We start from the raw sequence: 25610 nt of genomic DNA, 5'->3' as shown, positions 1-25610 counted from the left end.
ACCACACACCAACCCCCCCCCCCCCCCCCCAATCTCAAAGGAAAAAACCCACGCAGAAAAGAGCTGTGGAAATGACTAGGTACCTCTCACATCTCTACCACCTTTGCAGTAAGATCTGTGAGTGTGTAACAGAATCCGGGTTGAGCGTTTTATCTGGGTTTTTTTCCTCTCTTAGTCAAAATTAGTTAGGTTTCTGCTCTGAACCTCATTAACAGAAAATCAAGAAGAAATCTTAACAGCACCTCCCAAACTTGAAATGGAACCCTCTGCTCTGAGCTTTGATCTCCCACCTTCCTAGACACAGCACATTTCACACATCTGGCAATGCTTCCTAAGCTGGTGACCACCCATCAGGGAAGAAATTATGGAATTATTGTAGGTCTTTTGGAAATTTCAGCTCAGTTCTTGGAGTGACAAGACAGATGGATTGCTGGAAATCATGCAAGTGGAACAGATAGGAAAAATATCATGTCACTGTGTGAACTGACAGCATGCTCGTATCTCAAGTACAGCATGTTTGAGCATGCCATCGTATAAAGACATCACTAGGACCATCATCAGGGACTAGACACCAGGAAAAGATTTTTTTTCGTTTGATCCCACGTGGCTGTTCTTGGCACCTCTTCTGTGAAGAGACCTGCAGCTCTTTCTTCAGCTGTCCACCTGCCTGTTCTTCCCATCAGTTTGCCTTAGCTGTACCCAGGAGTTATGTATGTGTGGCTTTCATCCCAGTGTTGTACATGTGGCTTAACTGGCAGGATGCTCTGCTGGCCCTTGGCTCTTTTCAGGTCACAGCTCAAGCTGGAGCTTCCTTTCAGTTACTGTGCTTTCAGGTGCATCACTTTATGCCCACCTTTACGCTAGTAACTGTTATTGGTTTGGTTTTCTTGCATTCATTGAATAGAATTTTTATTTTGGAAGAAATTCCACACCTCAACCTTCCCAATTTAAGCCTTACTTTACTCATCACACTTCCATTTGGTTCTTAACAAGGAAAATACTTCTTGCCCTGGTAATATATAAAGGGTGGAGACAACAATAACTTTTCCAGTACATATACTGCAATGCTTTGTGTAGAGCCTTGTGCTTTCGATCATGAACACACACTCACATTCACTGTTTATCGAGTATTTTGAGTATAGTGCCCACAAAGACTCCAAAGCCCTCCCTGAGATGTAAAAGCTGACTTGAAGGCCACCAATGTGCACATCTAACTTGGGCCATGAGTCACTACACAATCAGCACTGACTGTATGTGCTTTATTACTGCTTGGCCATATAACATAATGAAATCTTTCTACCTTTTAACTAACCTAAGTAAGTTTGCATTATCAACTTTCTACATTTATAATTAATCTCCCCTCTTATTTCACGTGCGAATATATCGAACAGCACAGGACTCAGTAGTGTAAAACCAGAAAGCTAGAACTGGCCATTTTTCCTTCACCTATATGTCTTTTCTTTAAACAGTTATTAATTGATGACAGAACCCTTCTCTGTTATCCCATGACAGCTTGTTTTCAACAGTCTTCGATAAGGGACCGTATCTTTTTGGACTGTATGACACATGAGGCATATCACCATTATCCATGTGTTTCACTGACTCCATCAAACTCAGCTCCTGAACTAAGCCTGACTTCCCTCTGCAAAAGCAGTACTGTGAGAGCCTGCATTTAGAGAGGTGTCTATGAATCATGCTATACCATAAATTCTTCAATGTGCACAATGCAGAAGCCAGATTTACTGGCTCACAGACCCTTCTTAAGAACTGATGTCCTATTTGCCGCTTCCAGTCCACTGGTTTTAAGGCTGACCAGGTGAGCTATTTCATATTTTAATTCCTTTAAATCACTCAGGTGAATACCAGCTACTCCTAACAATTATTCTACTGATTTTGTTCCATAGATGCTCCAGTTTGAGACAGTTCCTCAGACTATTTCCCTGTAAAGAAAGATACCACTCGGGAATCTCCCAAGAAGTCTCTAAAGTGAGTACCAACACAGACAGCTTAGTTATATTTTCTGCTACGGTCCTATCTTCCTTTCACATGGGTCACCCATCTACACATTCTTAGAGAGGCCTCCTTATTTTGATGGGTTTACAGTGGTTTTGCCTTTAGCAAACTGCTTCTCAAAAATCCCTTTGTCCAGTCTCATGGATTAACTCTCCACTATATCCTTTTTCCATATCTGGACACAACTTCCCTTTTGTGAGGATGTCCTTTTACCTGTAATGGATTATTTGTTTTTAACAAAGCCAGTTTTCTACATTAGGATTTTTTTTAAATCTTTGTAGTACAAGCTCTGCATTTACCATGAGGCACTAAAATGTTTCCAGGCCAGCTGTGAGCTTTTTACCCTTTCACAGTACCATTTACTTCCTAACTAACCTCCTCATATTTATGTAGTTCTGTTCCTAAAAGTTAGAAAAACAAACCCCAAGCCCATGATAATGCTGTTATGTCTTTTTTGCTCTTATGAGGATGTTAAGTCTGAGTACATTATGGTTACTGTTACAAAGTGATTTTACAACAGTTATATTTCTTAGAGCCCCCAAAGGTATATGAAGACTTATTTCTCCTTTTTCTGGCTCATTCCTCCATGCAAAAGGCATTCATGATTCCTAAAAACTCATGCACCGTGCCTCCCTGTGATATATATCCTGTCAACAGGCGGATAAATGAAACCTCTCATTGTTATAGCACATTCTGATCTTGCAGCCTTTACAGTCTCCAAGTTTCACACAGTCAGATCCAATACTTTACCCTTTCTATTTAGGCACGGCACCCCAACCCATAAGTTTTCCATGCTGCAGCTAACTTATCTCACTTGACACTCAGCCCTCCTCCATCCCCTAAAGTCCACTCTTACACCAGTAGAATCTAACTCTCCCTTTCCTATAACCTGTACTTTCATTACTGCATGGTCTCAGCAGGTTTACGAGACACCCTAGTATGTCAACAAGTTCATTATAAACAGACATTACAGTTCAAATAGTTTATACACTTCTTTGATTGCTACAGGTCTTCATCTGGTTGCTTAGTTTCACATCCTATGCTTAGATGGGGACTTACTCTTGAGTTTTCCTCTTTGCAGTTTCCCTTCTGAACTTTACAGACTTCCATCCTACTGACCTGTCAAGAATAAATAATTTTGATGATTCCATTTCCACAGCATGCATCACTGAGCTGCATGCCCTTCCAAACCTAGTTTCTCCCCTGTTCCAGTTTAGAAACTTCCATAACCTTTTCTTAAGAGCCAAAAATTGGATTCCATTTGGATTTAGACAGTCCATTCCTTCCTGCTTAGCCTTTATTTATTCCAAAAGGTTCCCCAGTTTCTAATAAGCTTAAACCCTCTTTCCCCTCTCCAGTGCCTCACCATGCTTTGAAAATGCTTCTCTGCCTAGTCTACCCAAGGTACTGGAAGCATTTCCAAAAAAACCCCAACATTAAGATCAGCTCTATTTGTCCTGGCAAGCAGATCATTATGCAGTTCTTGTTGCCATCCAAGACTCAGATAAGTATCCGTCTATAGTGTATAATCATACTTCCCACCACTATACTGGCTTTTCGAGCAGGCACCTTACGGGATGCTCTTAGAAGAAGAAGATATAATGCTGCCATCTGATGAAGAGATCGGTGAGACTGCTAACTTAAGGCCTTCCCAACAAGATTTTCTTCTATCTTGCCAGCACACCAGACCACAACACTGGAGGCTGGCCTCTTCCCACCACTGTCTACCTTTGTCTGTGCCTCCTCATCAGCCAACCTGGCCTTGAGCTGCTGAAACCACACGCTACCTTCAAAAGTTGATGAAAAGGCATATAATCCTGCATGTGAAATTCAAGGATGCCTGGGAGTAAACACTCTCATACTGAGCTTCCCTCTTTATTTTGGTTTGCATTAAAGATTTTGCTTCTTGAGAAATTTTTGGTTTTCCCCACCTTCTCTTATTCTTAGTCTGTTCGGTTTCAATAGGAAAAAGTTTCCACTTCCACCCTTCAGCACACAGGATCAGAGACATAAACCGCCTTCTGACAGTAGCCACAAAAATCACAAGAAGAACAAGACTTAAAAATATGGTCTGGTTAACTGAAGTAGTATTCTGAAGTTAAACAGACAATGTATGAATTAGTACTGGCATGGTACTGGAATCCCTCATTCTCTCCTCTGGCAAAATACACCTAGATTCCAGCAAAGGACCACAAGTCACACATTATTCAGCATTTACTCTGCTCATTAACTCTTAGCACTAAGGAAAGTATTGCCCATCTTCTTCAATCAGATATTTTGGGTTTGAGTTCGTCTCAGGTTAGCTGTGCAAACAATATGGATAAAGGGCTGCAGTAAGCTCAGAGCCTGTCACCCCAGGAAAAGCCAGTTATTCTGATGTAACACAGAAAATGCAAAAAGTCCAAAGACTGTTGTGTACCACATCCCTGGTTTAAGAGTACCTGTACAAAATTTGCATTTGTAGGACAATAGTGTAAAACTAACACTCCTGGTTCCTTCTGGCAATTCACGTTTTATAGCAGAAGCCTTGCAAAAGCAGCCATATAATATTCCAAGTTACTATATAACGTTATTTCCTGGCATTCGCTTACCTGGAAATAGTCACCTAGACATAGTTGATCAACTATCTTGCCTAATAATAAACCTAAACAATACTACCATTTCTTCTGTGGACTTCAAGCAACAGCAGCAATAACCAACACTGATCCATTCCCACAGTGACAAACTTGCCCATTTTTATTTATTTATTTATACACAGAGGAGCTTTTTATTTTTACATAAACTTAAGAAAAACAAACTTCTCAAATCTAAAACATAAATATTTTCAAGTATACATTTATTTAAAAATGTATAAACACAACTTATTATGAGAACCAAACACATCTAAAGAGTTCACCATCATAAGAAATAGGCTCTTTACAGAGTTAGGCCCTCTCCCTAACTATATGATCACCGAAATCAGCAGGTTTTGCATATGCAGCACATTGAAAATATTACATCTTTTACTCACTGTACAGCTCACTTTCTTTTGTGGGCTTGGCTACTGAAAACCAATCAAATTCAGAAATTTCTCAGAGCAGAATGCTTTTGGCTTGCAAATTTGATAAAAGTGTACTAAAGGTACTTTTAAGATACTAATTATTTTGCTTGCAAAGTTTTGAACAAACAGCAAGAGATTTTTTTTTTAGACAAACTCAATGTTAAACCATTAAAAGTACAGAATCAAGCTTCTGAAAATTCACTACAAATAACGAAATGCTGTGAAATATTTCACAGTACTAGAAAGCCTTTCTCTCAAGACTGAAAAGGTTACATCCATCTCGCACCAGAGCATTTCCAACATCAAGATCTCTCATTCAGTTTTCTTCGTATAGGGCAGAAAACAAATACCTACTTGAAGCGGACCTTCTCATCCATATCCACAGGGGGCTCATGTGTGATGAGGTTGACCAGCTCCTCCATGCAGTGCTGCTGGCAAAGGAAGTCCAGCAGCTTGCGGTTCTGAGCCTTGCACTCCTGTAAGATGTCATCTTCATCCATCAGCTCGTGAAGTGTCACATCTTCTTTATCCAGCAGCTTGTCCACATGTGATGTCGTGTTCAAATCAAACTTCCAGAACATGTTGATGGGACACAACTAGCTATAATGCAAAAGAATACGAGTTAATCTTCCATCTTTGCTATTTATTCCATCTTTATAGTTCTGAGCAGAATACCTTAGTATAGCTGCCAGCCAGCTTGTAAAAATCAGGTAAATTCTGTAAACAAAATTAGCACCTTTTCACACCAGAAAACTAACACAGCTTCGATTATAGCTTAATCATAAGCTATATAATCAACAACAGACACAATATACGCATGAATTAACTTTAACTGCAAGTAGCTGGAACTAAAAAACAAAGATTATGTTCACACATAAATGCTTTGTTGGATTAGAGTCAAGGCTGGTCACAGATAGAGAAAGCAGGCTACTGCACTATAAACAATTTGCATTAAAGGGTTTGGGGTTTTTTTTGTATTATTTGTATTTCAGAGTCATGCTCATCAGCCATGATTGCAACAATCAATGATTTATATAAGTGGAAGAAAGGCCTCCAATGTATATATAACAGCAAGAGATAGACCATAATAGCAAAGTATTAAAAAAAAAAAAACCAAACCAACAAACCACCAACCTACTGGACACTGCAAGCAATTAACAACAGCAGCAAACCTAGAGCTGAACTGCTAATAAATATAAACCTTATGGAATATTAGAATATGCTATTAATCTCATAAACATCGTAAAAGTGTAAAACTGAGTGGTCTTTTGTGGTGCAGAAGAGTGTATTTTGTTTACCAATAACATAAATGGGCAAAAGGATACTATAAATCAAATCTAGAAATAGAAGCTGAAGGAGCAGCGTCCTTTTCCTACACATTCTAGATCTCAAGTCCTCATACATACTTGCTGAAAGGAAACCCTTCTCACCATCACCTTCCCTCACAGGAAGTTTCACATGGACATTTTACATCATCCCAACTAAATACAAAAGATTTTGACACAGTTCTTTGCAAAAGTGGTAAACTGAGATACTGCAAATAACAAAAAAGTGACAAACTATTAAAGACCGACTTGAGCTGGAGCCTAGTCCCACAAGACTACAGTAAGTTAATCTTTCATAAACAGTGATCAAACCCTGCCCCAGCTGCATTTTTTGCCCCCTCCAAGTCTCCATGGCAGTGCTTGGGGACCCCCTGTCCGAGCAGGGTTCCCTTAACCCTGCTCGCAATGGTTCAGATCATCCCCTCTGATGTTCCCTCTCTGTATCTGCTGCACCTTGCAGGAGCCTTCAGTGTGTGACCAGAATCATATGCTGTACTTCAGATGAGGTTTCACTATTACCATATAGATTAGTAAGAATATTCCCCTTCAAACAATTTTTGCTAAATATAGAGCACTGCACTTTGTATTACTCATTTTCATCCCACTCCTACCCCTAACTCTTCCCTTCCTTTTTGTTATCCTGATTTTTCTCTACATAAGCTCTATTAATTACGTTTTTCCAGCTAGCTTCCTCAATACATTTCAACTTTTAGAATATTAATTACATCAAAACAAGAGACAGCGTTCAGACTATCCCTAAGAAACTCTTCAGTGGTCTTCCTCTTAGTATCTTCTCTTATAATTCTGTCCTTTACCATCTTACCTCAGGATCAGCTAATTCACCACAATTCCTCAACAAGCCATAACTTTTCACAATCCTGTTCTGGCTATTGTACCAAATACCTTAATGATCTCCACAAAGAAACAAGTTTTACCGAAATTCTTTTATTTAGACTATCAGCTGCCAAAGAAAGGGCTCAGATTAGTTTGGCACAATTTAAATTACTGATTTTCATTTCATTTTGCATTGTCTTATCTTTTACTGTTCCCTACAGGGAACAAATAAGGAGTAATCTTCACTCTTCCCCAGTAACACTTTCAAGTGTCTTCAGAGAGTACAAGGTAACTCAAATTCCTCATCACTAGACGTTTGTACTTCAAAAAGCAGCTAAGTCAGCTAACTATCTGAGAATTTGAGTACAGCCTTTCATTTCTGGCTCCCGTTTAGTGTTTCAGACTAAATTCTTCCCCAGACACTGTCTCATCCTCACTCAAACCCCATGGCTCTGCTACATGTACAGAAGCCTAACAAAAGGAAAAAAAACCAGCTTCTGAAGGAAGGAGCCCCATGCAGGAAGAACAGTCAACTCCTGGGTCTGTATGCTAGGCGGAAGATCAGGCACAATGAGGGACCACGAAGAGATGGCATCGTGTTGTAGGCTATGAGGATCAAAGATGGTTTCAAGATATAAACAATCATTAACGCTAAAGAAAGTAAGAGAATAACTGTTATTCCCCATTGACAGAGGTGATAAGCATAGCTCAAACAAGATAAACGTTCTGTGTAATAATATCATTAAGCTAAAACACATTCTATAAAATGAAATAAATTGGATGAGAGATGTCAATGTGCTACATTCCCAGATTATCCGTATATAAGCATGTGATTTTATACAACAGGATCAAAACGCTTTTTTTAACCTAACCCACATTACTATTTCCGCAGCAGCAGGAACACTTGCTTCAACCATTCATTCTGCTTTTTCCAGCATCCAAAAATGTTACCACGCCTGATCTTTTGCCAGTTCCAGTGCTTGCATAACTACATCTAAGACAGAATTTTGAAATTATCCTTTAAAAAAAAACAAAAACCAAACAGAAAAGAACAGTTTTTTCCTCCAGGAAGGTTTACTGAAGAAGGGGGGCACTGTTTTCCAGTTACCATAGCTGGGCAATTTAAAAGGCTATGTAAAGACCCCAATTTTTTAATTACACGTATAAATATCTGGGTGCCTTGCAGCCTATCTTTCACACTGAAGCTCCAAATGAAGGGCTTACAGGAACTACTAAATGAAACACATTAAAGAAACACTAATTTTTTATTTATTTTTACCAATGAAGTTATTCACATGCATTTTCTGCCCTACCTCAGTTCAAGGATTCTTCACATGTGCATGTATGGGTCTAAGGATGTCTAAAAGAAAAAGGATTACCTTACAAAATTAAGGCTATTTTTTTCTTGGAAGAGCTATGTTACCCAGGATATTTGATCACAAACTCTGTGGAGCTCCACTCAGTGCTTCAAAATTTGTCATAGATAACTTTTCTATTTCAGAGAGCTTTTTTCCGTGTCAACATAATTCTTTCTTTTAATGTCTTTATCTCAGAGATTTAGAAGAAATCAAGAAAATCTTTGCAAGTTCGTCTTTTGTGACACAGCACTGCTGATACAACGAAGCCCTCTTTGAATGTATTGGTGGTGCAATACTAGATTATAAAGGGAACATTTAAACTATGAATTACCAAACCATCCAAAGTACAGCCTCCTTACAGCTTTGTCTTCCCACAGTCCTCCTGTATGCCACATTTACTGGCTGGCTTTGGACTTTCAGCATTTTGAGGCAGAGCTCACATACACATTACAGGGAAGTACATGGCCCCAATCCCAGCAGAAACAGAACTGAGATCCTGATCAAACATCACATCTAGGAAACCACTTTATACTTATGAAGTTCATTTTAAACATCAGGGGACAACCACTTCTAGTCAAACCTACAGCATCACATTTCTTGTAAAGCTACCTATGAACATCAAGGCTATAGGCTCTATTTGTGACAGCCCAAGCTCAGTTACTGAGGGGAAAGGGGAGGAGGGGGTAGCTTCCAAAACAAAAGCTTATTCAGACCTCCCCCATGGCCCATCCACTGCGATTTCCTAACAATCTTCTAAACTGCCAGATTAGTTTAGGTTGATCCCAATCTTTTGGGAACTAGATCCTCTGCCTCCCTCCCCACCCCCCACCCCCAAACAGCATAAGAAGCGGCAGAGAGAAAAGCAGTTTCTAATTTGAGCTGTTTAAATCAACAGTATATTGAAATAAATTTAAAAGGTTAACCTTCAGCATTACAGCAGCAAGCAAGAGCTTCTGCACCTGTCCATTCAGCTACTGAAAATGCACTCATGTAACTGAATTTCTGAGTTAGGAACAGACATCTGAATTTTCAACCTACGTGACACTGCTGTGACAGTAATGCTGTTTGGCTGTATAGTGTGTTCGTTACAAACTGTTCTTCAGATATTTTTAACTAACTATGCTTAGTTATAAATTCACCGAGTGAAAAGTTGGCATAAAAGGGCTTAAATTAAGAATGTTTGGGTGCATAACCTAAATACATATATATTCCATACACATATGTGGAATACACATGTAAATCTCACTTTTCAAATCTAAACCCATTATAAATCTGTCAATTCTACACTTTTGAAAAACTTTTTCTGTATCTACAGGGAAAGGTATCTATTCTATAGGAGACGCTGATAAGCTGTCCTTAGGAAAGGACGACAGCTCTTCTCTCAGCACAAAGCAGGCAGATCCCCTTTCCAACCTTCTTCTTAAAACGAAGGTTGAGAAGAACTGCTGAGGAGTTTGGCCTCTCCCGGTCCTCACTGGCAGAGCCAGGCTTCTGGAAGACACTCATGCAATTCCCAGCGCCCTGGGACTTGGTGCAGCTGCATCCAACTGGGAAGGGAGGCTGCCCTGCAGCAGTGACTCTCCCACCACATTGCCCAAAGCTCATGCAACATGAGACGACTTCTTTGCCCTCACCCCAGCCAAAAAAGCTCTTAGCCATAGTGCTCTTACAGGATACTCAGTAAAATGCAACAAGTGAGATTTGGAAATGATTGTTCATGACGTATTGAAACCAACAGTTTGGCCTAACAGACAGTTCGGCCAAAGCAGGTGTCGAGGCAATCAAGTGAGGTTTTGTAATCCACGTAACATCTCTGCAAGATCGGAAGTGGAAGGCTACCACACACAAAAAAAACCTCAGACACACACACGCCACTTAAGGACCAGCAGAACAAGTCACAACCTACAGGAGCCAGATGAACTATCCTGGAAGGCCACAAGTTAGGCACAAGAGAGACAACACACTGCTGTAGCACTGTCCATAGGGTCTGAACTACTTCTCTGGAAGCAGAAAAGTACAGCAAAGGCTGAACAAGCAGCTCCTAGCGCTAGCAAATTCACAGAGTCACCGAATAGTTTGGGTTGGAAGGGACTGTAAAGATCATCTAGTTCCAACCCCCCTGCCATGGGCAGAGATATCTTTCACCAGATCAGGTTGCTCAAAGTCCCATCCAGCCTGACCCTGAACACTTCCAATGACGTGGCAACCAAGCTTCTCTGGGTAACCTGTGCCACTGTCTCACCGCCCTCATTGTAAAACATTTCTTCCCTATGTCCAATCTAAACCTGCCCTCTTTCAGTTTAAAACCATTGCCTCTTGTCCTGTCACTACAGGCCTTAGTCTAAAGCCTCTCCCTTTCTTATAAGCCCCCTTTATATACTGCAAGGCTGCAATAAGGTCTCCCTGGAGCCTTCTCTTCTCCAGGGTGAACAACCCCAACTCTCCCAGCCCTTCCTCATAGGAGAGGTGTTCAGCCCTCTGACCATTTTTGTGGCCCTCCTCTGGACCTGCTCCAACAGGTCCGTGTCTGTCTTGTACTGAGGACCCTAGAGCTGGATGCAGTACTCCAGGTGGGTCTCACCAGAGCAGAGGGGCAAAATCCCCTCCCTTGACCTGATGGTCACGCTGCTTTTGATGCAGCCCAGGATATAGTTGGCTTTCTGGGCTGCAAGCACACGTTGGCAGCTCATGTCCAATTTTTCATCCACCAGTACCTCCAAGTCCTTCTCCACAGGGCTGCTGTCAATCCCTTCATCCCCAGTCTGTCCTGATACTGGGGACTGCCCCAAACCAGGCGCAGGACCTTGCACTTGGCCTTGTTGAACTTCACAAGGTTCACACGGACCCACTCCTCAAGCCTGTGAAGGTCACTCTCAATGACATCCCTTCCCTTTAGTGAATCAACTGCATCACTCAGCATCATCTACAAACGTGCTGAGGGTGCACTCAATCCCACCATCATTGATGAAGATATTAAACAGTATCGGTCCCAGCATGGACCTTTGAGGGGTTACAGGTTTCCACTTGGACACTGAGCCATTGACTGTAACTGTTTGGACATGACCAACCCACCAATTTCTTATCCATCTAACAGTTCATCCATCATACCCATATCTCTCCAATTTAGTGGCCAGAATGTTGTGGGGGACCTTATCAAAGGCCTTACAGAAGTCCAGGTAGTTGACATCTGTGGCTCCTCCATTGTCCACTGATGCAGTCACTCCACTATAGAAGGCCACTAGATTAGTCAGGCACAATTTGCCCTTGCTGAGGCTATGCTGGCTGTCTCTAATTGCCTCCCTGTCTTCCATATGTTTCGACATCTTTCAGGAGTATCTGCTTCATGATCTTACCGGGCATGGAGGTGACACTGACTGGTCAGTACTTCCCAGAGTCCTCCTTTTTACATGATGTTTCCCTTTTTCCAGTCACTGGGGACTTCACCTGACTGCCACAACTTTTCAAATATGATGGACAGTGGCTTGGCAACTACATCAGCCAATTCCCTCGGGACCCTGGGATGGAGCATGTTGGGTCCCATGGATTTATGTATGTTCCTCAGGTGGTCTCAAACCTGATCTTACCTTACAATGAGAGGAACTACCCTGAGGTTCAGGGGCTTGGGAGATGTGGGAAGAGTGATCACCATTGAAAACTGAGACAGAAAATTGTTGAGTGCCTCTGCCTTCTCCATGTCAGTTGTCAGCAGTTCTCCTGTCTTGTTTGGGGGGGGCGGGGGGGCAGCTGTGGATTTTCTTTAATCTCCTTTTCTGGCCAGTGTACCTGTAGAAGCCCTTCTTATTATTCTTCGCATCCCTTGCCAATTCATTGAGATTTCACAGACTAGGATGGTCCAGGAGAACTTTCCACCCAAACATCAACATAATCAACACCAGGATGCTTGCAGCCGACAGTGGGGGCAATGGCACACCATTACCCAAACCCAGGCAGCACCAACAAGACAGAAGAGGGAAGCTCTTGATGAAACACAGTTATCTCACTTGTGGAAGCAGCAGAATACCTACACATACATACACGCATGCACACAACACACATGTTGATTTCAGTATGCTCATTTTTCCATGAAGCACATGCAGCCTTCTACAATATGCAACGTAACTGCTGAAGCACATGAAAGTATACTGAAAACACAGGACAGAGGGACAGAAAAAAGTTCTACATGATGAAAGTTACGCCACTATGAATGCTCCATTTTGAGTTGTATCAAGAAACAAACTAGTATGTCTATAACATAATAAAAAATGTTCATGATTACTTCAAAAAAAATTATAATCTAGAACAGTAACTGCCCCATTCTGCAATGGTTAGTAATTAATTTACTTTAATCTGCTTCACTGTAGGCAAGCCACCAGAACTAACAAGGCACTTGTTCTTTATGAGCTATGGAGAGCTTAAAGAGAAGCACTCACAAGAAATGGGATCTCCCCATAAAGAACCTGAGCTACTGTAAAAATACTTGAGCAGCATTAATCACCAAACTGCAGTTCATCTAACAGGACCTACCACAATAAACAGAAACCAGAATAATCCACCTACTGAAATGATGGTATTGCCTTGTAGAGCCAGGAGCCCAGAATGAGGAAGCCCTTTCTTTTGGCATTAGGATATAAATCTACCTTCTTTCTGTAACTTAAAAAGTGCACTTCACCTCCTTCCAAAACATTGGTAAGAAAAAACACCTACTAAATAACAGGAAATGGGCTAAGAGAAACTGAAAACAGCTAGAGAGTTGCTGCGTATTATGAGCCCAATAAATGGTAAATACAATTTCTTCTTGTGATACATGACTTACAAATACTGAACACTGTTTCCTGCTTATGCTGTCTTTAAAGACACCTACACAAACTTGAGGAACCTCTAAATACTAAAATATTAAACACTAGAAGTCACTAATAAAGTTAAGGAATACAAGGTAACTGCACAGCAGAAGAGGTAGATGAAGAAACAGCAACATGAAAGAGTATCCTACTTTCTCTAGCAATTTGTGGCATTGCACACCCCAATAAAGAAAAAAAAAACAAACAGGAAATTAAATCAAATCAGGGCATCTTAGGCATCTGATGGAAAAAAAAAAAATTAAAAAAATTCAGATTTCCAGGACAAAGCATCCACTTCTTTGTGGTCTTAACTGCCAACTTTAAACATTTCCAATCATTAAGCATTAAACAGAGCTCTGTTCTCTAGTTTTAGGCTCTGGTAGGGGTGGTTAACGCAATTTCTGAACAATCTAACAAAGCAGGACTCTCTCGGGCCTTTTCACCCAGCATGAATGGGAGGGCTCTCTAAAGCTGAAAGGCACATTTTACTCCCTACTGCAAAAGCTGGTTTTGGAAATGGTAGCATCAAACAGACCCATGCAGGGAAGTCAGTAATAAGAGGTTAGGAAACGAACCATACTCTGTTCACCACAAGCAACTCGGTCACTATCAAAGCTGACAGTGTGCAGTTGTAACTGAATGTGGACAAAAGCAGAAGAGGCCCTCTCCAGAGCCTGTGCCTCTTCCCCAACAGCTAAAGCACTACTTGCTGGTCAGAGCAGAAAAAGGAACATCCTATCTATTCTGAGTATTTTTGTGGTCTGCATTGTTTCCTCCTGCAGAATTGCTGAATCTTCTTACAGAGCTCAGCTTGGTCTGTATGTCCTTGAAGTGTGAACTGCTTTCTGAATTCATTCCTTCATTCTTGTCAAGGAGGTTCCAGTCCTCAGAATAGTAGGACCTCAATGGCCTCTTGGCATCCCCCAAAACCCACCAACAAGAAGAGTATCATGACCATGTTCAAGATCCAACAAGCTACCACATCCAAGCCACCTATAGCTGTACAGCAGCAAAGAGGAGGGATCCCTACAAAGGCAGTAAGCACAACTAGCCGTCCCTCCGTCAGCAGGAATTTGAGCTTTCTTCCCATGCTTCTGCAGCATCTTTTAGTGCGCTGCAGCACTCAAAGATTTGAAAGACCAGTTTAGCCAGGTGCACTTGGTTTAATAGGTACATCTGTAGAAACCTGATGAATGCCTCTCTTCTCCAAAGAAAAACACACTTTTTCACAACTTTGACTCTTGGCTTTATGCCTTACTGATGCAGTGTCATCTGATGGAGAATTTCAGTTATCCAGATACAAAACCACTAAGAAGCATTAAAGTCTGCTAAGAGGACCCAAAATTTATTAACCTTTTGATTGCACACAGCTCTAGCAGATTCTAACAAGATCCGTTATTGACATTTCTGATCAGAAAAGCAATATAGTGTATCCATACAGTTGCGTGATTTCTCCTGCCTTCTTTCCCTGATAATCACTAACCTCCCATACACCTTCCTGGCACAAGTAATAGTTGACAAAACAGACAGGAACAGGTTAACTGCTTCGTCAACATCAGACACTGAATTTCTGTCACCATCAGGCCATCCTACTTCTTTCACTCTTTGACTGTAACTGCTGAACTATTTGACCGTCATCTCTAAGTGAAGATGACTTGGGCTTCAGGTCTCAAGCAATGATTGAGTGATACCTTCCACAAAACCCAGAAAAGTCAGGAGATACAGACTGAACACTAAGACACATCAGAAAGCAGTATGGAGAAACACTTCTCTAAAGTTTATAAAAGTCTGCTAGATAAACATATACCAACTAATTTACAGTCACATAACAGATACTACTGCCCTTCATTAAGCCTTCTTAGGATCTATGGTTATTTATTCTATGTCCAGAAAAACATTAGAGTATACTACAATGAGACTCCAATGTGCTGGGAGTTTCAGGGATATAACAATAAGTAACAAGGCCAAATCAGGAGTGTTAGAAGCAGCAGCCTAACCTAAAGTGCTAAAAGGATGAGAACATAGTCAGGAATTGTTTTTTCTAAGTATCTTCAATAGGAACAAAATCCTTCAAACTTGTATTTCAACAAACTGCTTTTCCTTAGATCTAGATGATGACATAGCCTATTCTGACACTAACAGAAGTACAACAGTTTTCATCTTGAAAGAGCTTTCCATTCTGAAGAGGGAAAAGTTTCTTAAATGAAGAATGCCCATTCCCCGCCCCCCTCCCCCCCAAGTTGTCATTTATATAAAAGTTTAGGGTGGACTTTTGATTTAATCCTTGATACTGCTTCAAGAGTGCATCTTCAGTGCTGAAAGCATCTTAAAGTACTGTCAGTTCCCCAACTATCCTTCTGCAAAGTGTTTGCTACCCTAGTTTGAAACTACTAATACTTTGCATCAACTTACTCCAGAAAGGAAGGCTTAGGTTTCCAGGCACACTGGATGCATTTTTGTTTTTTCCTACGCCCCATATAGGACTGAGAAGGAAAGGAAAGCGTTTATTAACTCAGTAGGAAAGAAGCCAAACAGAGCTCAAGCTTTAGCTTCCAACATCAGCTTCTGGCTAATGACAATCTCTCCCTTCTGTAAATGAAGAGGCTGTTATTATTTTCTTTAAATACAGTAACTCCTTTGGTCGGGATTTCTTAATTTCTTGGATCTTCTCAGAAAAAGCAGGCCTCAAAGAGCATTGAGATGCCTTATTGACACAGGAAGCAATACATTGTGTCAGTCTTCAATGGCAACAGCCCCCTCCCAGAAGTACAGGACCTCAATGCTGGAAGGCAAGGCAAGAGTGATCTTTTCCCGGTAAACTGCCTCAGCCTTCTGTCATCATTTTGTCACAGAAAGTCTCATGAAGTCTCAATGAAGTCTCATGTTTGATAATTATCAGTGAATACATCCTATGAATATGCCTAATCTTTTTAAAGCCATTTGGGCTTGCAATCAGAAGTGTTCTCTGACCTTAAACTGTACCAAAGTTTCAAACTGTTTGGAAAAGTACTTTTTAAACCAGCTGTTTTGAATTCACTGCGTACCATTCCTCCTCCCACCCATGCTGAGTTATAAAACATAACTGCCTCACATTCACTTTCTCCATACCATCTCTCACAGACACATAGTGGAATACAAACTATTCAAGCAACACCAGTCAATTCTGAAAAACTAATAATCTATTAAAAGCAGAAGAAGGGAGTAAAGTAAAAGTATAAAGACAATGTTGATCACAAGGCTAAAGTGGAGTAAACAGTTTTATCTGCCTACAGCAATTACATTGTGTGCATTAAAATCACCACTTTAAGTTAAAATTGTTTAAGAAATACATGAGGATTGTATAAGTTAAGGAGTAGGATAAGTTAAAAACTTCAAGCTGTATAGAGCAGATGAATTGAGAAAGCTGCTCTGTAAGGTCAGTTTTTAGGAATTGTGAAATTGGAAAGCTACAATACAGCTTTTTTATATATAAGAAGTTAAAAATTAAGTCTCAGTCTTTGTTTTAATCTGATCTCTACACTAAAATAGTATCTTTATAAAACTTATTTAAAAAACAAGAAAGTGCAAACAAAAAGGAGCATTTGGCAAAAATGATAACTTTTTCTTATGAGATGATGTGTAAGTTCCTTGGATAAACTCAAGGAAGAGAATAGAGACCTAAGTGCTTGTTGGACCATAACTAAATAGTTACCATTCAAAATGAATTTGAATTTTCTCATTTTACTAACCATATTCAACTATATAGCTGTCATTCTTTCACCTAACCTCATACCACAAAAAGATCATTCCTGCCATCTACCATGGTTCACTTATTCAACCCATACTTAAGTTTTCAATTTTGTAAAACTGAGGAAGCCCTGAGCTGCACAAGGATGTTACAGAGATTAACAGCTGTCAACAGCTTAAAATAAGCTTTCCATAACTGGGTATTTCTTCACCAAGCTGTTATCCCCCACCACCAGCCTGGCTTTATTTGTAGCCGAGGCAGAGTTTGTCTGAGATACCAAAAGGCTGCTTACAGCCATGTAGACATTCAAAACAATCCCTGTTACACAGCTTCTCAAGTTTCACTTTCCTTCCTTAAACAACAAGTAAAAAAGAGCTAAATCAGAATATGAGAACATGAGGATAAACATGTTAGGGTCAAGGTTCACATTCTTGCCGCTCAAGATAACTCCTGCTATTTTTCTTTTAAAGCTGTTTCTAGCTCTTTTATTTGGGGAAAAAAATTAAATGTACTCATTATAACTGCTATAATGACACTTGTCCAGTCTGCAACTTTTCTTCAGCAGTGGAAAAGGCAGCAAGAGACAACATACACCGCTTACCTCTAGCAAATGCAGATGCTAGAGATCTCCCTGTTCCAGTTCCAGCAGGAGTCGGGACTGCTCTCCAGGCTCGGAAGCCCAGCTGGGTTTTATACCAACTGCTCAGTCTGTGGGGATTAGACATCTTTATGGAAGTACAGATCAGAGTAATGTGGAAGGAGCTGACAGAAGGCCATCGAGCAATTCTGCCTCCCAATCAGCTAAGCCATGCTGTTCATACTGGTTTGTAAGGGACTCAAGGCTTTAATTTTCCCAAGTGCTTTGATCAGCTGTGAAACAATTCCCAGTACTGACCTTTTAACACTTTCCAATTGTCTCCAAATTACATCAAAGAATCACTCTTGTTCACACTTAGCTTTTGATTCAGGTTTTTTATAGATGTAAAATAAAAGATCCAAGCTGCTTATTTTCAAGCAGTTAATTCAATCACATTGGTACAGTTGACAGGTAATTCTATCTGGGCAACAAGTTTACTGAACAGCTTCCTTGAGATCTGATTTACACTCAAAATAAGCCAGGTATATTTTCAATCTTTATGCATAAATAGCACTTTCACTGTTCTCTACATCTTTAATGCTGTAATACCACAGAGTACCACTTTGTAGAGTCTTATTGAAAGACAGCTACAGAGCAAGAAAGGAGGGTCTGACAACCTGGTCTTGGCAGGAGCAAGCTACAAACTGCAAAACAAGCAGTAGGGAGAAACAGTCCTACAACTTATCATTGTGCTCTGCTCTGCTATGACAATCATCTTTGGTGTCAAAATAAAATTCACAGCTTAGTCCTCCAATTTGCTAGCTTTCTTCTGTTCTTGCTTGGAGTTGCGAAACTTAAGACTTTTTGAGAGCTAGGTGTGCTCTATCACATTGAAGGAACAAGCCATTTCACTGAAGGCTGCCACCAGCAGGAAGGTCTGAAAAATCATGCCGTTAAAAAAAAAAAAGAAAAAAAAGAAAGGACAAATTTCATATTGCAATTCACAGGAAGAAACATGTCAGGTTCAGAACATTTTGAAGATCGATTTCTTTTCATTTATGATAATGAACACATTTTAAGGAAGTCAGGTACTGTCCAGACACACAGGGAGGAGGGACCATCCCCGCTCTATGCAGTGGGGGGAGGGGGGTGTGTGAAAAACACATTAGGCTACTAAGCAGACTGAGAACAAGAGAAAAAACTGAATAAAACAGAGGTGGCAAAAGGTGCTCCTTGTTTGATATTTTTAAACAGCAAGTGTATTAATTGTTGCAAACTTTTTGTAAACTCATTTTTAAACTTTGTCTATAACAGCGCTCACCTGTGTGAGCCAGGGAAGAAGAGTTTTGTCACAGCAAGGTTTGCTCTCTTCAGTGTGTTCAAATCAATAACACATCCCTTCATCCTCCTCATATTTTGTGGGTAAGAAACATAATATGCACAATTCTGAGGAGGCCTGGTTTGTCTTGTAATTCTGTACAGGAACATGGAAATTAAATATTTCCTACATTTTTTCAAACAAGTTAAATATCACAACCTTTCCCTTTTATTATTAAAATTAATTAACTGTATGTATTAGAAACTGGTACTACTTCACTGAAGTACTGGTACACTCAGGTTCTAATCCAGATGAGGCCCAACTCATATCAACAAAAAGTACCTTTCTCCTGATGTCTGCCACATCTCAGGTGTTAGTACTTTAGCTTAGGTCATCAACAGTAAAACTAGAAACATCTTTTGCTTTTTCAGGCAGACATCTCAAAGCCCTTCAAAGTTGCTTATATTCTCTCCGGAGTTATCTAATTAAAGGGAAAACCATCATGATTTAAGGTAAGACATTTTCTATAACTATATGCTGCCATTTTTGAAGATTAACTGCTTTATGGAGAGCATTTTAAATTTGATACATGTACAATTAAACTGTCATTCAAACACCTGCTATTTGCCAACAATACACTGCAGGAATTTTTTAATATTTAGAAGGTATGCAGAAGCTTTAGTCAAGAACCAGAAGAACACACAAGGCAATCCCTGGCTGCATACTGGTCCTGGGGTAGATGATTAACAACATAAACATTAAAAAAAAAAATCTCCTCTTACCATGTATGTTTCAAAGTAATTGCTACTTTTCATCTTATTCCTTATAGGAGTAGAATGCCAAAAGTCTCCTTGCTCCTCTGCAAGGCCTGTAATGACTGTTTCATACAACCCCTTTTGTCTCACTTCATCTCATCCTTCCACTTATCAGTGATTTTCACTTTGTGGCCTGCATTTTATTTAACAATTCTGTTGGGGGGAAGCAGAGGGCTGTCTTTTTAGACGCTTCACGTGAGTACCATTAAGTTTGGTACAAAGGCCTCTACCTTGTCTAGAAAACATCAGGTGGAGTCTGCAAAAATAATAGGTGACTAAAATTCACCAACTGAAAAACTAGTAGTTCTACATATCACAAAACTTATAGCATCTTGCAATGCTGCTTTGGCTGCCATTAAAAAAAAAAAAGTTACACTGCATCTCCTACTTCCCCTAAAACTTTGGGTGAATTTTTGTGTTACTCTATTATCTGAATTCTATATTTGCATTATTTTGCCCTGGATTATTACTGTAGTCAGTTCTGTAGTTACCAAAGGCTACCCTGAGCCTTACTGAATATGGGCACACATACAAAAAGTCCACAGCATTTTCCAACCTTTTAGAATGTTCTCAGTACTCCAAGACCAGTAAAAATGAACACGGATGGCCAGCAATCACCACAGGCGACTCCTTCTGGAAACCAGGAGGAAATTACCAAGATTTACTGATTCTTTTATTTAAGCCTATTTAAGCCGATTCCTGATAAAATGAAACATTTAACATTTTCCACTTAGTTACTAAGTGGAAACACATGGAAATGCTGAGAGAAGTACATTATCCTACTTGTTTCCAAAAAGAAAGTATTTTTGAATACTTCTTTCCCGTAACATCCTTTCTGTTGTAAAAATACAAAGGACAAACATAACTTCAGCAGCTATATCACAGCTGAAGAGTCTTCCTAAGTCCCATTTAATTCAATCTGCCTCTTTAGTCTCAACAGGCATGGATTCCTGATGTGAATTTTGAGGTTATCTTATGCATTTTTTTTTTCTAAGTTTTAGTACAAAATCTCCTTTATTTCCTCTATAAGCATAAATAATTTTATGCTTTGCTACACAGAGAAAAAGAAAAAAAAATCCCTAGATAACTCTTTGAAATTGCAGTATCTGAGAAAGTTTTAGAACACACCTGCAAGTCAGATGGTAATAGATCACCAGGACTAGACAGCATTCACCCAAAAGCTCTACACCTTTAAAAAGCAGCTACCGAACAACTAATTGCAGGGCATAAAGTATCACTTTATTTAACCTGGTGAACTTGAAGCCTAAAACTAGCTTTTTAAGCAAACTGTTACACAATTTAAAAAATCCACAACAAAAACATACAGATGGACAAGGACAGTACAATCGATAGTTTATCTGAATTCCCACAGAAGTATTTTGCATGGGCTTCTCCAAACAACTTTAAAGAAAAGCTCACTTTCTTTTGTGAATCAGCAGCTGCTTAAAACATAAGAAATAAATCAAAAGCAAATTTAAAAAAAAAAAAAAAAAATAGAAAAAGGCAGCAAGTAGGGTCCCAAAAGAAACAGTGGTGCTCAATGTATTTATAAGTGATCTCAGAAGAAAGATGAATAGCAAGGTGGAAACATTTACTAGCGACAGAAAAATTATTTAGCTTAAACCTACCAAAGCTGTCACAAACAGCCGCAGAATGATTTCATGTTAATAAGCAACGAGACAATGAAATGGCAGATTTAACTTGGTGCTTACAAAAGTAAGTACTAGTCATAGGAGAAAACCCACCACTGAACAACAACCACTAAGTCAGTTAACATCACTCTGATCGGGGACCTGTGGCCATCCAGTGCTTCCAGACAAAAGTGCCCAAATCTTTATTCTGGGCACACTAAGAAAACAAATACTTGTAGGGTTTATAAACATCACCAACAGGTATTTGAGCAGCAATTGCATCACTTCAGGCGAATTTGTCTTTTTGAAAACAGGACAAGCAGGGGATAAGCAATTTGTCCCTGTCCACTATGTCCTGACTGGCAAATCCTTTCCTCTGGGCTTGGTTCAGTCTAATCCAGGAGCATTCTGTGACCAGTCAATGTCTGCAGTGTCCTCTGGATCCTCAGGAAGTCTCTCGCTCTCCACCAGTTCTGAAGCCAGGCTGTCCATCTGCCCCTTGCTCATCCGAGATGTATCCCACGCTCTCCTGTGCCGCAAGTTTCTTTCCTGCTGAACTTTCACACACTCGCGCTCTTCTGCCTGCCCCATCCCATATTCTGGGAAATTCTTCCCCCAAGTATGCTCAGATGATCCCAGGAAGGAGCTATTTCCCCTCCTTCCAGATGGCTTTGCCTGACCTGAGTGCCACAGCCAGGACAAAGCAAACAAGCAGCCCTCCTTTGTGATGCATGGCAATCCTTTTGAAGAAACATGACATTTTAACATACAAATAGAACAGATCCTCTTTGTTATATCTATTTGGAAATGATCTTGGAGCCACTGTTCAAGGATCTCAATAGAGATCAGCAGCCAAAGAGGTAAAAGTAATGTCAAAAGTCATTATAAGAAAGAATAAGCAAGTAAACAGAAGGCATGACATCATTTGACTATCATGTGTTTGCATCGAGTGCTGGTCTGGTTAGCTTCTCTCAGAAGAGATAGTAGAGCTCAAACAAGTACAGCTGGTCTGATTAGCTTCCCTTAAAAGAGATTGAGTGGAACGTGAAACAGCACAGCTTCTAATGGAAGATGCATTAAACTTGACTTGATACATGACTACAGCTCAGAAAAACAACAGATACAGAGAAAGGCATGAATGGTATTAAGGAGGTGAATAGAATGTGATTTACAGCTTCCTATAAACCCAAGAATGGGCACACCTCACAAAGTTATCAAGCGACCAGCAGGCAGAATGAAACACTAACGTTCTGCATGGGAAGAAGAAACCCTGTGGAACTTGCTGTCATAGATGGTTATGGAGTACAAAAGCTCAACTGAGCTCAAAAACTCAGCTGGTTACACCAGTTCATAAAAAAACAGGTTTATGAATGACCCTCAAATATTTTACAGCCACTGCTGTTTCAGAAAAGACACTAACCTGGGTGAGTGGCAGAAAGTGGGAGTGCCTACCCTACATTTATACCTGTTCTGAACTTCTCCCAAGTACACCATTAGCAGGAGCAGGTATCAGAGGGTCCTGAGCCAGCTGGACCTGTAATTTGCCAGACTGGGCTACATTGTTATTTCCGACTTCTATTTTTTTTTCTATATATCTCACTGGCATAGATGACTACAAATGTCTGGGTACCATCCACATGCTCTAGTTCCCAAATGGCTTCCAGAACAATTTTCATAGAGCCACGGAATGGTTTGGTTTGGAAGGGACCTTTAAAGGTCATCTAGTCCAACCCCCTTGCAATGAGCAGGGACAGCTTCAACTAGATCAGGTTGTTCAGAGCCCCGTCCAACCTGACCATGAATGTTTCCAGGGATGGAGCATCGACCACCTCTCTGGACAACCTGTGCCAGTGTCTCACTACCCTCATCATACAAAATTTCTTCCTTCTATCTAGGCTGAATCTACACTCAATTTTCACCAGTTTCAAGCCATCAGGTCTGACATGCAACATAAATATAATCAGCTCCATCAGCAGTAGCATCTTTATTTACAGCTTATCTAAAACCTGCACTTTTCTGCAACAAAACTTAGGGTCTCCTCCTTCTTTTAGGAGTTTTAAGAATGCCTTTAATTCACAACCTGTTCCCGCTGGGAAACCTTGCTTTATGTAAAAACTCTTGCCTTTGTAGCATTGAGAAAGCTCTTCCTAACTGAATTACCAACAGGAAAACAACCACGTCAGCCATCTCCACTGCTGGCACCAGGAAGGATTGCAGTGCTCCCACAAGCAGCCAGTCCATCTCCAAATAATCCTAAGGCAGTGAATCCCCAATGTGATTACATGCTGCGTGAAAGGGCAGTTCCTCTTGTTTGCTTTAAACTGCCTGCTTGATAACTTTGTTGGATGCTTCCAATTTCTCACCTTAGGAAAACCTGTGAGTAATCACAGCCTATTCACTTTCACTACCCCAATGACAAAATGTATGATGTGTCATTTCCATATTGTTACTTCCTGGAACAGCCACAAGCAGTTCCCAGAAGTATAGATAGCCATCAGAAAGACAAAAAGAAGTTCCATCTTCCTCCCATCAATTATATACATTAAATTAGAGCGTAACTTTGGAGAAACACTTACCAGTTAGACCTGGGTTTGGGGAGTAACCTGACCAACATACCATGACTAGACTGCACACTCAACAGCAGAAGAACTGAGCTTCTCAGTTGTATGTAACCTGCTCTGAATCTCATCAGCAGGACCATCCCAGTGACACTACAGTTCCCTCTCAAATGACTCCAGGTGTCAAATATCAAGAACAATCTCACTAGCGAACATCAGAACACATAATATAGCATTATAAAGCATGTTGTCATTGCTGAGCTTAAAAAGGAAAGGTAGATGTGCATACCTTCAGTAGAAGTTATTTCAAATGTGAAATCTTCTCCACGGACAGAGAAACATTTGGGTTACAGTTCCTGGAATATACCCAGCTTCAGAAAATTATTTTCATCCAGTGTGAATTCTCTCTCAAGCTTCCTATCCTGGAAAATATTTTTAAAAGTTAGTATTAACCAAAGGTAACTGAGGGCTAGAGATTTTTTTTTTCCCCCCAAACTTCCACATAACCTTTCAGCCCAAAGAAAAATTTGAGGAAGACTATAGGTGGCTAACACTCTTTGCAAAGCCATCACTACCACCATGTCAGACATACTCCTTTCAGTTACCGCCCCTTCTGTAGCACAGGGCAAACGTGAACCTTCATACCAAGCTGCGACAAGGCAGGGGTTAAAAGCCCCTTCCCTTCATAGCCCTTGGACTCAGCTGTGAGACTTGTACCTCATTCAAGAACATGTTTGTTTTCTTGACATCACTTCAAAAGAAAGTTATAGGTTGTCAAGGAAACCTAATGGTCATTTTCACTTGTTCCAAGAATAACTGCAGCAACAATACACGTATTTCACATTTGGTCTGGGGCCCTCATCACCTTAAGGAGGCAGTGAGGCATCCAGAAGAGAGTTCACCGTGGTTTCAGAAGGGGATTCACAGAAGGGAAGCCAGCAAGAGAACCTAGCTTGGCTTAGCCTGCCGAGCTCCCCCCCCAGTTGACAGAACTGGGTTTTAACCAAGCCTATCTCTGAATCCAGGTATTCCTTTTGTGCTGTGGGGTTATGACCAAACAGAAAATACCAGCAGTCAGTCCCTACATCAAATAATAATATTCCCACACTATCCCAATAAAAAGAGTACACTCCCATTATTAGGGCAAATACTCTCCATATCCAAAAAGCCTTGCAAACCTCAATGTCAGAAGCCAGAGAAGGCATGACAGTGTTAACACAGCACTAGCAGAAAGAACAATGTATTTTCTCATCTTCTTATCAGTAATTACTTAATTGGAGGTACAATATTCACCCAAAACTGAAGTAACCAATTTGAAGGGACAGTTCACAATTTTACTGTGCCTATTTGATGCCTTCTTTTTTCCCAGCATTTGTCCTACAAAGTCTTCTAAACATTATAAATGATAAACTGAACATAAAACAGTGCAGCATAGATTTAAAATCATAACCTGAGGCCCAACAATTAAAGTGCTGCTCTGAAAACAGACTGAATTGTTTTGCAACGAAATCACCATATACCTCAGATGTATTTAGAATACAGCAAGCATACTGACAAGAGCTTGAGAAAAAAAGCT

At 40.3% G+C, this 25610-nt stretch overlaps 1 protein-coding gene across 4 annotated transcripts in view; it reads right to left on the bottom strand.

Annotated features, from left to right (window-relative positions):
- Positions 1–24453, bottom strand: part of PPP6R2 (protein phosphatase 6, regulatory subunit 2) — an 88813-nt gene extending 64360 nt beyond the window's left edge. For 2 of the 4 annotated variants that reach the window (XM_010566035.1, XM_010566039.1), the window contains exons 1-2: positions 24324–24453; positions 5408–5653 (exon numbers count right to left, since the gene is read on the bottom strand). In XM_010566035.1, the coding sequence (XP_010564337.1) occupies positions 5408–5634 (227 nt within the window). In that variant the 5' untranslated portion in view covers positions 5635–5653; positions 24324–24453. Of the gene's footprint in view, positions 1–5407; positions 5654–17736; positions 18650–19812; positions 20102–24323 lie in introns of all 4 variants that reach the window. The other 2 variants (XM_010566037.1, XM_010566038.1) reach the window with 2 other exon arrangements.
- Between the last annotated feature and the right edge of the window lie 1157 nt (positions 24454–25610).

The sequence above is a fragment of the Haliaeetus leucocephalus genome, unplaced genomic scaffold (assembly GCF_000737465.1).
Source record: "Haliaeetus leucocephalus isolate CR32 unplaced genomic scaffold, Haliaeetus_leucocephalus-4.0 Scaffold202, whole genome shotgun sequence".
In the NCBI taxonomy this organism is placed as follows: Eukaryota; Metazoa; Chordata; class Aves; order Accipitriformes; family Accipitridae; genus Haliaeetus; species Haliaeetus leucocephalus.
Note: the sequence above shows the minus strand (reverse complement) of the source record. Positions and strands in the feature narration are given on the sequence as shown.